Genomic DNA, 13908 nt, shown 5'->3' on the forward strand with positions numbered 1-13908 from the left:
ACCCAAAAGTCTGATTCATCTGACTCTCAGTACTGAGTATTGGCAGGTTAAGAGTCAATTAAACTATAAATGAGTTCAGCTAATGCATAAAAGTTGTTTTTAAAAATACTTTTCTTTACTGTTTGTTTTCTACAACGAAGCTGTTCTAAGAAATGTTTGTTTTAGCTTTGTGCAGTTTTGTCTGCATGTCATGCTGCCCTTATAAATCAAATTATTTGACATGTTTTCATAATAATAGAGTTGAACATGTCAAAGGCTTTGCCTTTAATATATTATGGAGTAAACAGATGTTTGGTTAAAAAAGATGCAATGTTTGTTTCCTGGGAAACTGAAGTTTTTCCTCCAAACCAACTTTGAAAAGAAACCAGAGAAAACTCGTACATGAAGGCACACCTCTTTACTCTGTCTGTGGTTCAAACCATGACTGTGAAACCCTGGATGCTAAAACAGTTTGAGTACATATGTTTAAATATGTGTGTTTTACTTTAATCCTTTCAGCCAGTTGCAGAATCACTTATTTGCTGAGTTTGTAACAACAATTGTTCTTGATGTTAAAAATAGATTCACTAATAATATAATTTATAACCATTGAAAACAACTGATGTCAGGAGTCCAAAACATCTGTAAGACACACATTCTAGGGGTGTGAAGCTCAGTTGATTGAATGTGTTGCATTCATTTAAAAATATAAAAGATTATATAAAGATGTTATAGGAAATTAAACAGTTCAGAAGCAAATATAGAAATATAGTAAAATCATATCGTATTTTCTATCAAACTCCATAACACCTCCATGGATTAAAGTCAGTCCTGTACACATGTCAAGTGTAAGATATTGCACATGTGATTAAGGGCCTAAATATGTACACATGAAATAAGACTCAGGGTGGAATACTGGAAGTAAGACACTTCTATGAAACAAAATGATATGTCAAGTAAGGGTGTAGTCTGTTGTACAACCAATAAAGTTCAGTAAGTCATTCTTTTTCACTTTTGAAACGTTTTATAGGATTACATCTCAGCAATCATTCAGTATCTGTCCATGTTGTGGGCCACAACTGATCTTGAGAACAGAAAGGAACCAGCAGAACTAACTGGTCAATGACCACAGAGTCCACAGTGACAAAGGTTACTATTAGTGTTACACGACATCACCGTGGATTCAACCCCTCCCAGCACAAGTCGAGACCTGTCTAGTTTACCAAAGACCATTTTGATGATCTACGGGAGAATTTTGGAGATTATATATTTTTTGTATAAATATCACTCACCATGTTAAGAGAAAAATTCTGATTTCCATCCCCACAACCCAATGTAAAGCATGGGGGTGGAGACATCAGCTTTGGAGCAAATTTTTTGCAAAAATTAACAGGATGATATAAAGGATGGATGAGGCCATGTTGAGGTTTTGGGTAAGAAACTCTTTCCATCACTGACAGCACTGAAAATAAAATGTGTCTGGATCTTCCACCATGACAATGAATCCAATACACCCAGGCAACAAAGGAGGAACTAGATTAAAAAGCATTTTAAGGCTCTGGAGTGCTCTAACTAGTGTAAATCCAATAGAGAATCTGCTATAACAGGAACAGATCCAAAACGTCCTGGTTCCTGTGAAGATCTGTTTGAAAAAATGAACCAAAACAGTGTAAAAACCTGTTAAAGATCAACAGGAAATGATTGACCTGTCATTATCAACCAGGGTTACATTACAAAGTACTGAGGGGAATTTTTGTCATTGTCCAAATACCTTTTTCTTTTCACAATCATGAAAACAAAACATTTAAAAATCTGCTCAACAAGCTATCTGCTGAAAAGTTTCAGAAGATTTCCTTTCAGAGATCATTCCGGATGTATCCTCTACTGAATCAAGTTCCGCAGAAGTTAAGCTAGAGATTATGACTTCCAAGAAACAAAACATTAATTTCAGTATTCTTTTCCTGTGCGTGTCAACAGATGTTTTATTTGTGCTTTGCATGTTAAATCTTCTTCAAAACAGCCCATGGGCACACATTTCACTGAACGACTGACCCTTCCAAATGCACAGATACACTCTTCATCCTACATCCCACCAAACTAAACTGAATTTTAATTGCTTAACCAGTCATGCTACAAAATGATTTTTTTTCTCTCCTTTAAAGCAAAATGTGGAAAACTTGATGAAAAGAAACAGATAGCAGAGGTCCAAATAGGCCAATGGTCTCTTTAAAATGTATTCCATGTGTTTCTGAAACAAAATGAAAATGTTTTTCAAGTTTCTTCTTAAGAACTAGTCCCACTGGCTTTCACGGCTGTATCGCGACTGGAGAATGGAAACAATTACATCTCCGTGGTGCAGACGCTGTTAGCAGTGGACTGGTAGTGCAATGGGCATTATGGCTGCAGGATAGACGCACATACATGCAGTGCAAAATTTGGCTGCCATTTAGACCGCGGGGGACTGCATTTGGTACCAGTGCTACAGCCGTGCAATGAGGTGCCAGTGCGAGATCGGGCCGTGGAGCGAAGGCCGGCACGCGTGCTTGCGACGCTGAAATTTCGCGTTCCTGCACGGCTGTAGCACCGCTGTCCCCAGCCAGTTTGAGTTGGTACCACTGCTCACAGCCTCTGTTTAGCGGCTGAGCGTGGGAGTGTGCACTTAGACGTGATTAAGCAGTGCTGTGGCAGTGGAGTGGACAGTATGCGTCTGTATCACTGCTATTCCACAAAGGTCCATTTATCCATCTATTTTGACCAAAAGTTGTCGCGTCTAAGCGTGTGTGGCAGATTTTCTAATTTTTAACCGTCATATGGCTGTCAAATCCTAGCTGAACTTTCCACGCCTCTCCTGTCTCTACAGAAACCCGGAAGGGCCACACAGCTACCAAAATAAAAGACCCAGGAGGCTAGCTACAGTATTGTGCAGAACTCAAATGCACAAGATGAAAGCTTGATGACAAAACAAAGAAAAAAATAATTTGTTTAAGACAAAATGCCAAAGCTTAACATAAATGTGGCAAAAAAAAAACTGACATGTGAAGTCAAAGGAATTTTGCTAAATGAAAAAAAAAGAGAATTTCCTTTGACACCAAAGTCGAGACAAATATTTTACTAAAATCAAAAAAGATTTCCTGCTATCTTCATTTTTGAAAACAAACATTTTAAACAAGAACTTGTTTAATAATACTTGCAAATGTATGTGGTTTGTTTCCTTTTTGTGGATTGCAGCAGATATTTTGGGGTTGGATTAATGGAGTATAAATCAAAATACGGTAACTTAATTCTTAGACCTGTACAATGGATGAGTAATCTTCTGTCACTGTTCCCACACTGACTCCATGATTCACTGTACACAGATAGGTTGGGGGGATTAGTTGGGCTTAAACTAGTCTCAAAGGGTCAGACTGATTAGATGGCAGGCAGACATACACAATCCCAAAATAAGCAACTATATCTCTGTTTTCTATTTATTTATTTAATTTTATTGTACATGCATTAAATTAGCAAAAAAAAAAATGCATTTTTACCCTTAAAATAAAACGTGCATCACAACATTAAAGTTACTTAAATCCGTTTTTTCTCACATTGCCTTAGTTTTACTCAATTTTTTAAATTAAAATCAAACTTTTATCAATACATTTTCGAAAATAATGAACATTAACTTGCAACAAAGGGATACAGAGTTGCCCAAAAAGGCTTTTGCCAAATCAGTGATTGAACTGTGTAGGAGATTCTTAACTGCACAAGAAAAAGATATAATATACTAAAGTTTAAAGTGGCAGAAATGACTGAAAATTTAGATTTTTTTTTCTTTCAAACATGGCGTTTACTCTTTGATCATGAATGGAGTTCAGTGAGTGTGCAGGTGGCACAACAGGGGGTCGGGGTTCTCCATCGTTCACATCAAATGTCATTTCGTACAGATTATTATACCACAAGGGGGAGGAGCCAGTCTCAGCCTGAGCATGTGTGTCAGGCCGCAGGCTGTTAAGCTGTGATCATTAAGCATGTGGAGAGGTGAGCATATGGGGACTGCAATGGGCCATTGGACAGAACAAAAGACAGCATGGTGTCTGAGGTTTTCTGCATAAGTATCTTTCTCGGCATTGTTGGATATCATTGTTTATGGCCCACAAATCCCCTTTGTTCTGTCCGCTGCAGCTTTTAGCTGTGAGTCATGTTTGACAAAATGAAGCAGCGATCAAACATTTGTGGGAACAAAAAAGTCTTTAGAAGTAGGATTTTCCAAGAAATATAATTTACACATGAACTGTTTACTTTGTATCAATGGAATGATTTTTGTTTCCTTCCAATATGTTGAGAGTTCATTAAGTTTGGGGCACATTTAGGGTCTTTGTAAAGTGCTAAGCACTGAATGAAGTTTGATTCTTTGATTAATATCTACCTTGTAGAACCTTCATATAAGTCTTCTCTCCTGTTTGTATTTTACTTTGTTTCTTCTAGTCTCTGATTTGAATGTTGTCCACTTTTGAGTTCACCTCTTTAATCTACATCTAATTTCCTGTTGTTTTTCTGTTTACCTTGGAGGGCTCTGACCTCATCCCTTCATTGAATGTAGGATCCCTTGTAGATGGGAGACAGAATGTTGTTATGGTAACAGTTGCTGTGGACCACTGCTGCAGGATATGAGGAACAATTACATACTGATCAGGAGTATGTAATTGTTAAAGTTTAACTACTTTAACAGAAGCTGTTCCCCACAATAGCTCTTATAGGAATGCAAATCTTTAAGCATGTAATTAACAAGTGCTTAAGTCTTTTATATCCCTTTTTAGTTTTGTGCTGATAACATAACTTAGAGGTTTCATAATTTTTTTTAGGGTTTTTGTTAAAGGGTTGAAGTGAAAAATATTAAAGTTTACTGTGGTGGTGATGTTTTTGGTGTTTTTGACATGTTCTTGTGGCATTTTTCTCATGATGAAGGACTTAAATAAAGAAAATTAAGCTCTAAATTCTATTTCTCAATACACCTTTACTTACTTCTCACTAACAGTCCTGCTCACAACTCTGAGGCAAATCTTTGATGAACCTGCAGAAACTATGTCTTAGAAAATGACACAAGGTTTTATACATTTTGCCTAAAAATTGCATAATTAAAAGACGGATTGACAGAACGAACAACTTTATTAGTCCTGTGAGGGCAATTTAGTCAAAAGGAGTTCTCTTGCATATGACAACAAACAACACAGTAAAAACCACAATGTTAAAAACTTGTTAAAGAAATAAAAATAAATAAATAAATGGATTAAAAATATACAATAAAGGATAAAAGACCACTGGGAATGGTTTTACAATAGATCACAAGATGATTGGAGTGGGACTTTAGAAGGACGTTATGCAACATGTTACAGTATTTTCCTGTTTCGATCCGTTTCACATTAAGTACTTTCCTTTTCTTTCCCGTATTAGTATTCTTCCATTCATGGCATATATTTACTCAATAGTTTGTGTCAGTTTTTGTTATGCTTTTTTGAAAAACTATGCGCAATTTTGGATGTAATTTGTCTTAAATAATATGTTGCTAAAGTTAGGATTTAAAAAGGCATTCCTGTGTTTGGTTGAAGAATGAGCATCTCCGGGCCTCGAGGGCCGCTGTGTCTGCATGATTTCCAGATATCCAAGTCCTACTCATGACTGATTACCTGGTTCAGGTATTTCTAGCCAATTAGAACACACCAGAGCAGGGTATGTTGGAAAGGATGCTGGAATGCGGCCCTCGAGGCCTGGAGTCGCCTATCTCTGGTAGGTAAAGATAGGAAAGAGTGGCGGATTAATTGAGCTTTTCAAAGTTAAGTCTATATTGATCCATTTGATTTCAAATTAAAAGGAGAAATGCCAAAATCCAGAACAGAGAAATATCTTTCCAGAAATAAGAAAAAATACAATAAATGTTCTTCACTTTGGTCCTGTTCATATTAGCCAAAATTCTGGATTTTTTGTTCTAATTGAGAGATCTAATTCGCTAAAAGTGTCTTCATTGATTATGGCACTAAATGAAGATACACACCAACGTTGTAAATTAAAAAATGTCCTAAAGAGAACCTTTAGTTTTAGCATAAATCTTGGATTTAGAAACAATCTGGAATCAGTCGACTGTTACTTCCCTGACCTCAGAGACATTGTGTATGAAGCTTTTAGGTGGGTCCATTATGGCTCGTCCAACCTTAAGTGAAACAAGCCTGCAGGCCTGACACTGTTCCCAAAATATCCAGCTGAAAGATAAACCACCCCCTCTCCCCACTTCCTGCTTGCACGCCTCGTCTCTCTCCCTTAACCATTCAGAGTGTACAGCAGCCATCATTAATCCATTCTTTCCCTTCTGATGCCCCCTCCCTCCTTCAAACATTAGGAATATTTTTTGTGTTGAATTTTCTTTTGCATCAGACCCCTCCGCCCCCTTTTCTGTGTTTGAACCACTCCACCCATGACTGAACCCCACCTCCTTTTTCCGCCCACTCCAACCTCTACCCATTCTTCTCTACCCCTCCTTCTCCTTTTCTCCCCTCCTCCACCTTTACCCTCCCCTCTGTTATTAACAACTATAAAAGAGCGTACTGTCCCCCTCCGCCTCCCTCACACGGTCGGTCGGTGTGCTCGCTGGAAGGGACAGTCCAGAGGAAACTGGGATTTAAACTGTCTACAGTACCTGACTGCTGCTGGGGAAATTCCAATAAAGAGGTATCATTTCTGAGTCTGTACTATAATAACACTAGCAAATAGATACTAGATTGCATTTATATTGATTTTAGCTCTATTAGGGTCCTCTGGTGGGGGATCCCCAGGGAATAGCTTATTGTAGGTTTGCTTGCAACCAGCACATACAATGCAATTAACTAATATAAGTGAATCCCACTCTCTAGAAAGATTTTCTTCTTGTTTAGTTACAATTTAAACGTTGAATTTTGGATTGAACATTAATCATATAATTGTACTTATTTTTCTTAATTAGAAATTCATGTTTGTAATATGTTCCATATCTATCTCCAGACTTTGGACGAACACCTTGAAAGAAGCGACTTCTCACCAAAGCAAATTAGCCAAAATCTGTCAAAAACGCACCAGTTTCCTTTAATCTGCAACATTAAAAAATTGACACAAGTACCCAACGACTTATCGCAGAAACCATGAGCAGTAACTACAGCGTCATTCTGTTGGGCCCCGCCCCCTGGGGCTTCAGGCTGCAAGGAGGAAAGGACTTCAACATGCCCCTCACCATCTCAAGGGTAAGAGTGAAATCCACTCACGAAAGCAGTTTTGATTTAGTCAAATAAAAACATTTTCATAAATAAATAGTAGTTTTTAATCAAATGTGTTGGGTAGCAATACATCACGTGTCACCTTTTTTCTCCTTCCTGTCAACATCTCTATCTTTCCGCTATTTTGTTTTCTTTCATTCACTCCCAACAACCACACCCTTGACAGCTTAGCCAAGTCATATGCCATCTGGCACGTATTGACCCTGCAGAAAACCTTCTCTTTTCCACCTCGCATTGATTGCCTGATAGATGACAGCAATCAGCATTTTGGCCCAAAAACTTCTGATCCAGTCTTTACCTCAAAACATGGAGTTTGCTTTTTTTTTAATGCCCTTTCAGAGGAGATCATTCTCTTTTAGATTACTTTTCTATTCTACTTGAATATTCTCTACATTTACATACATTTTGACATGAACACGAGCCAAAAACCTAGAAAAAAAAAAGTCACTGACTGGAGGATTTGTGGCAGCAAAAGCGTAACGTTGAACGCTGCGTCAAACCTTGTACCCGCTTCCCTGGAGGCAATTTGAGGCTGTCATGTTTATGTTATTACTTTGGATGTGATATTTTTCTCACTAACTAAAACCATGTGAGACTTTTAGCCCAGTTCTGCTCTTTTGTGCTTTAGTCTGGGAGTTCCAGCAACGAGACATGATGCTCTCTGAAAAGAATGAGGGAGACAAATCAAGGTGCACATTAATCAACCATACTTATGGTCTTTAAAGTACAATTTACTAAGTTATGAGTTTTTAAATTGTACACATAAAGAAAATTATCTCAAGGAATATTTTAACTTTACCTGTCCTGTCAGAATTCTGAATAATCTGTATAAAAGTTGATGTTAAATTAACATGAGTCTCACTCTCTTTTAGTTCAAAAACTTTCTACCACTAAAATCATTTGATTTCTGACCTGGAAACAAAAAGTGGAAATCATCAACCACAAAACCACCTGCTCTGTGTCCTGCAGCTGTCTGAGAGTGTAACAGTTTTGCTCCTAAACGCCTCAAGCCAAGATTTCTCTGTACGGCATTGGAATACAGTGAGATAATTGGTGTGATTCATTTCACGTGCCGGTGGTTTTAATGTTGTGGTTGAGTGAAAGAGAGCTTCAGTTAATAAAAAAAGATGATGTCACTGAACAGATTTTCTTTTTACAGCCTTGCTGCCTCTTTTCAGGAACTTTCACAACTTCCTAGCGGTGTTGTGTCTGGCTGTGGTTCACTTTGCTTCCAGCTGTAAGACCTCATGCAACACACGGGTCACTCCTCACAAGTTTAACCTTGTTAATGTTTTCCTTCCTGCTATTTCAATTAGCTGATCATGAAGATCAATGATCTGAACTCTCACTGAGATAAATTTCAATATGCCTGTTTTGTACAAATGTTAAACAGACAATTGTGTCCGCTTTAACAGGGATGTTGCTCTCAAGAAGAGGATACATTTACTCTTTTATATTGGAATTGTATATTGTAATAAAAGTGTTGGAGATTTTGTATTTACATAACTTTACATTTTTCCGAATTTTCAAATAGTGATCATGTTTGCAGATGACATTATGAACTGTAGTCGGAGGAGGAAGCAGGTGGAGGAACAGATGGAGGTTTGTTTTGGTCAAGACAGAGGATCTGTCTGAGATGAAAGGAGAGGAACTCAAATGGAACAGTGAGGTTACAGGGAGCAGAGGTGAAGAAGGTGGAGGACTTGGAGCTCTAAAGAGTCCAGAACTACAGAGAGTGTGGAAAAGAGATGAATAGGTGTTTATGAGCTAGATTGGGTGAAGGAAGGTTTCAGGTGTGACATGTGACTAAAAAATGTAATTAAAAGAATGGTGTAGAACACATGTCAAAGTCAAGCTATATATCCGGTCCTCCACATCATTTTATGTTATTATTATTAATGGACAAAAATTATCTTGCTAACATATTAAAGCAACTAACTTGTTTAATTTGGACGAAATATATTATTATGGAAATTATTAAAAGCTTTTTAAGGTTTTAGTTGATTTTTTCTGGAATAATATTCCTGTCGGTTTTTACTCATATTAATTTTTTTTTAAAAGTCATTTTTAAAAGTTTTAATAATTTCATGCTTTTTTTTTAGTTCAATAAATGTTTATTGGTTTGGCCCAGGACCTAAGGTGTGTTTTGCACTTTGGCCCCCGTGTGTGATCGAGTTTGACACCCCTGGTGTAGAAGACTGTGGTGAGAGCATCCATGTTGTTGGTTTAGAAGCTCTGAGAAAGAGCCATGGAGGCAGCAGAGCTGAAAATATCAAGGTTTTCTTTGGGAGTGATGAGGATGGAAAGGATCAGGAATGAATCCATCAGAGGAACAGCTCAGGTTAGATGTTTTAAAGATGCATGGAAGCAGATTGAGATGACTTGGAGACGTTAAGATGAGGGACACTGATTATGTTGGTAAAAGAATACTGAGGTTGGAGCTACCAGGAAAGAGAATAAAGAGGAGGTTCATGGATGTATTCAAAGAGGACATTAGGATGGTTGGTGTCATTGAGGGAGAGGCTATGGTTAGATGGAGGCGGATGAGTCACTGAGGGAACTCCTGAAGGGGAACCGCTGAAAGGGATAGAAAAAGAAACAACATGAGTAATATGTTTCCTTTTTTCGTGTATAATTTATCAAGTTTTTGTAGATTTATTGTAAAACTGATGTTTAAAGTTACAAGAACCTAATTAACAGTAAGATGGAGCTGATGCAGCACTTTAACCTGTTAAAGTTTTAATCTCCCTGACAGGCGTTCCACTTCCAGCATTGACTGGATGAATAATTTAACTGACCTGTGCATTAGACGACTCCGAATAGAAGCTTCTTTCTTGTGATGGAGCTTTTTTTTTGGTCTGGTCTCTTTTAGGCGAATGGAAAATGTTGGACCTATTTGTGGTTTATTTGTCTTTCTTGTTTTTGTAAACACATGTTTGTGTATTACTGTTCAATGTGCGTCTGTGTTGAATGCATTTAATTTAGACAAAAAAAAATTCCTCAAGTCTACAGATTAACATTTTAAAACATCAATAAAGGTTTTAAAAACGTCTTTAAAGATTTTAAGTTCAACACAAGAAAATAAAAAATAAAAAATTAAAAAGGGGGAGGGGCATCTATAAATAAAAGTGTTTCATGGAAGGCTGCACTCCATGGAATCCACTAGTGGTGGCCGCCTTCCTCTTCCCCAGAGAAGCTTTTCAACAAGTGATGATAACAAACGACCACAATGACGTGTCTATTTCAAACCTTGTGCTTCTAAACATAGTCTGTCTGCCTTTCCCCGCTTTTGCTTGGCTTTAACTCCTTCTTTTCTCAACATATGCTTGTAAAATAGCTTTATACATTACTCCTTTAATTAGCAAGATACAAATGTGTTTGTTTTTCTACATTTATCTTAAAATACTTGACTCCATCTCAGCAAAGCTGGTTCCATGTCTCTGCCATTTATCCTGCTAAATAATCTCAAAACCCGAATCAATTATTTATCATTTCCTCTCCATCAAATTGTGCATGTGGTGCCGTACGTACCTTCATGTGACTTCTTGGCAGTCTTTATGGGCACCATAGATGGTCTCAAATACTACAGTTTGTTTTGGATTGGATTGAAAATGGTTTATTTCAAGGAATTAAGCAAGAATAATGCATAAACAAGGCAACCAACATATTTATATCCATACAAAGACATAACAAAGATAGAATAATTAGGCATAAAATTGATAGGAAAATACCAATTCAATCAGCAAGTAATTATTCTTTTATTATTCTTGTAAATAAGCATATTTATTTCCTTTGTATTTGAACATGTCACAATAAAACTCTTAACTATTTAGATTGTTTGAAAGGGAGTGGGAGGAAGAAAGCATACATAAGCCAACTCCTGTTTTAATTTTATTTTTAAAAGGTCCTTATTTAGTCAATTGTCCAAGGTTGGTATTCCTTCTTCTGCTGTCTGATTGACAGCCATCCCTCTGGTTTTAGCAGTTTATAAGTTCTCTTAGTAGTAATGTCTGCAAAGTGTTTAAGGTCCTAGCCCTTCTGCAGCTGTTATACTGTAGTTCAGCTGAATAAGTTGAGGTCAAGTTATCTACACATCAGAACTCTTCTGAAAATTAGGGTCTCAGTTGAAATTTAGAGATAGAGGTTGATCCTAGGAACCATGATTCTCTAAAAATCATATTTAAGTATTTTATTTAGTACTGCATTTGTTTGCTCAGACGTTTGTGATCAAGCTCTTCTCAAATCTTCCATGTAGTTGACGATCAGTACCTTGGAGCGGTGTTTGGCCGATTGAGAATTCTGCCATGTGTAGTAATTTCAGCATTCCTTCTGGTCAGATGGTCATTCAGATAAACAGCAGATCCTAACAGATTTTTCTTCTGCTTCTTTAGAGCTAGCTTGAGTTTTTGATTCACAAACCTGATGAGAATCGTTGGTTTAGCCGCCTCGTTTCTCCTGGGAAGCGGGTGGTAAGTCTCGATAGTATTTAGATCCAGGGAAATCCCTCTAGATGTGAGAAATACTGTAGTTCGACTTGACGATCAAGGTCTTTACCATCGCTTTCACCTGGTAGAAGCAATGTTAGCGATGCTAGCATTAGCAAGTTGCAGCTGCGCTTGACTTTGCCCGGGTTTAATCTGTAAAATCCAGTGAGGATTACATTATTCATCCTGGCTTGTTGTTCCACCTCGTCCTCTCGTTTCTCCAGAATGTCGACCCTGTTGTCTCGTTGCTCATTTTGGGCTCAAAGTCGTCAGATTTCCTCAGTTAGGTCTAATATTCCAACTTGGCTTTGAGGTCTTGAAGCAATTTTCTGATGTCTCCGTTGCCACTTGTCGCTGGTTAGCTCTCTGTTTTTGGGCAGAATTATTACTTTTTGGCAGTAATTCTGCTACGAATCAATTTCTAGGATGCTGTAACCCTTATGCTATCTTAGGTATGTTAAGGTTGGGAGTTTGGTCATCCGGAACCTACAATTTTTTATCCTCAATGATTTTTTATCTTCATAAAATCCCTTTCACCTTTGTCCACATTTGTCATGGGATGGATGACACGTCAACGTAAGGCTTGGGTCAACTGGACCCCATGAGATAGCACAAGAGTAAAGACAGTACTCGCTGCCAAAGCTGCTGACATGCGTCCTCTCTTGTTGACCCAGAACTAATGGTTTGGTTGGACAGTGCAAAATAAAGTCAAAGTAAAGTCCTTTTAAGGACAGCTGCATGAAAATGTGTCTTTTGATGAACTTTTACTTACTTTTCTTAAACCTGGGAACTTTAGTTGCACATTGGAAACCATTGAAAATCAATTAGTACATTTCACAATTTGAGTTTAGATCATTTTTACTTTTTTTAGATCAGTGTTGATATATTTGTGGTAGCAGTTAAGTCATGACATCTGGACTTAGTCTTCTTTCTTGAAATGTCTGACTAATGAAACCACTTGGACAAGTAGTGAAACATTTCACAAAAGAAACATTTGAAACTCAGATTCCATGACTTGATTTTAAGACAATTTGGTAAATGTTTATCCTTTGAAACAGAGATACAAAAATTCAAAGTTTACTTAGTGTGCCACATATATAAACTGAGGTTTTTTTTTTTTTTTTTTAACTCTGCTTTGGTCCCAAACAACCGTTATCTTGAGTTTGTTGGTACTGTGCTGTTTACATTATAATCATGATTTGCAACTAAAATAAACATTTTCTGAAAAATTCTCTGTAACTCTAAGAGAGCTTTAAAAATAATCAAAACCTCTTTGGATACATTTAGAAATCTTCTTGTATTCTTGTGTCATCTGCTCATCTTGTTCATCGTAATAAAACATTTCTGATTCAATGGAAAACCATAAGAAAAGTTCAGTATTTGCATCAACCATTAAAATAACCTAAATATAAATGTAGGTAGTGTTCCACTCAAATCACCTTAGGATCCATTTTTAAAGTTTTCTTATTGGACATAGTGTCAGCAGAGCAACAGAGCAACAATAAAACACTCCAAAATTTTTGAACTGGACCAGTTTCTACAGGAAGCCTCTGCATTGGGTTTCAGCCTTTTAGAATAAAACCACAAGCCTTTCATGAGAAAACACACAGAGAGAACCGAACACCGGCGTAACAGTTGGCGGGGAGTCATTTCCCTTCATGCCTTGGTTTACACTCTCTCCCTCTAGCTTACAGCCCCTCACAACCCCAAGTCTAACATTAGAGGTGCAAGAAAGAATGGGGAGCAATATCAGAGCAATCCAGCTGTCCAGTTTTGAGCTCAGACAAGGAAAATTAAGGCATTCATGGATCTATTATCTGCAAGTGGATGCACTGGAATGGAGTAGAGCAGTGAGCTTGTGGACCACTAATTGTGGTTTCTACATAACAACTACAACCTTTTTCAAACAGCATTTTTACAGCCACAATTTGAATTAAAAAGTACTCCAAAACACAGTCTTAGTCTTAGTTTTCTTTATATATGTACTCCATCATGAGAAAATGCTAGACAACAAGTTAAAAACGCCAAAAACACAATTTTCATTGAAGTGGGTCTTAAAATCCAACCCTGAAAGTAAAAATAGCTCAAGCATCTTAAATTTTATTAAGGCTAAATCAATTTTCTGAGTTGGACTAAAAACTCAGCAGACGGGAGTCACGTTACTTTGC

The 13908-nt window shown here is 37.3% G+C and overlaps 1 protein-coding gene across 4 annotated transcripts in view; it reads left to right on the forward strand.

Moving 5' to 3' along the window:
* The first annotated feature begins 6199 nt into the window (after positions 1-6199).
* The window catches only part of pdlim5a (PDZ and LIM domain 5a), a 55153-nt gene continuing 47444 nt past the window's right edge, over positions 6200-13908 (forward strand). Inside the window, exons 1-2 of one of the 4 annotated variants that reach the window (XM_024276111.2) lie at positions 6200-6678; positions 6988-7223. In XM_024276111.2, the coding sequence (XP_024131879.1) occupies positions 7125-7223 (99 nt within the window). In that variant the 5' untranslated portion in view covers positions 6200-6678; positions 6988-7124. The remainder of the gene's footprint in view (positions 6679-6987; positions 7224-13908) is intronic. The other 3 variants (XM_024276112.2, XM_024276115.2, XM_024276113.2) reach the window with 3 other exon arrangements.

Source organism: Oryzias melastigma, linkage group LG9 (assembly GCF_002922805.2).
Source record: "Oryzias melastigma strain HK-1 linkage group LG9, ASM292280v2, whole genome shotgun sequence".
NCBI lineage: Eukaryota > Metazoa > Chordata > Actinopteri > Beloniformes > Adrianichthyidae > Oryzias > Oryzias melastigma.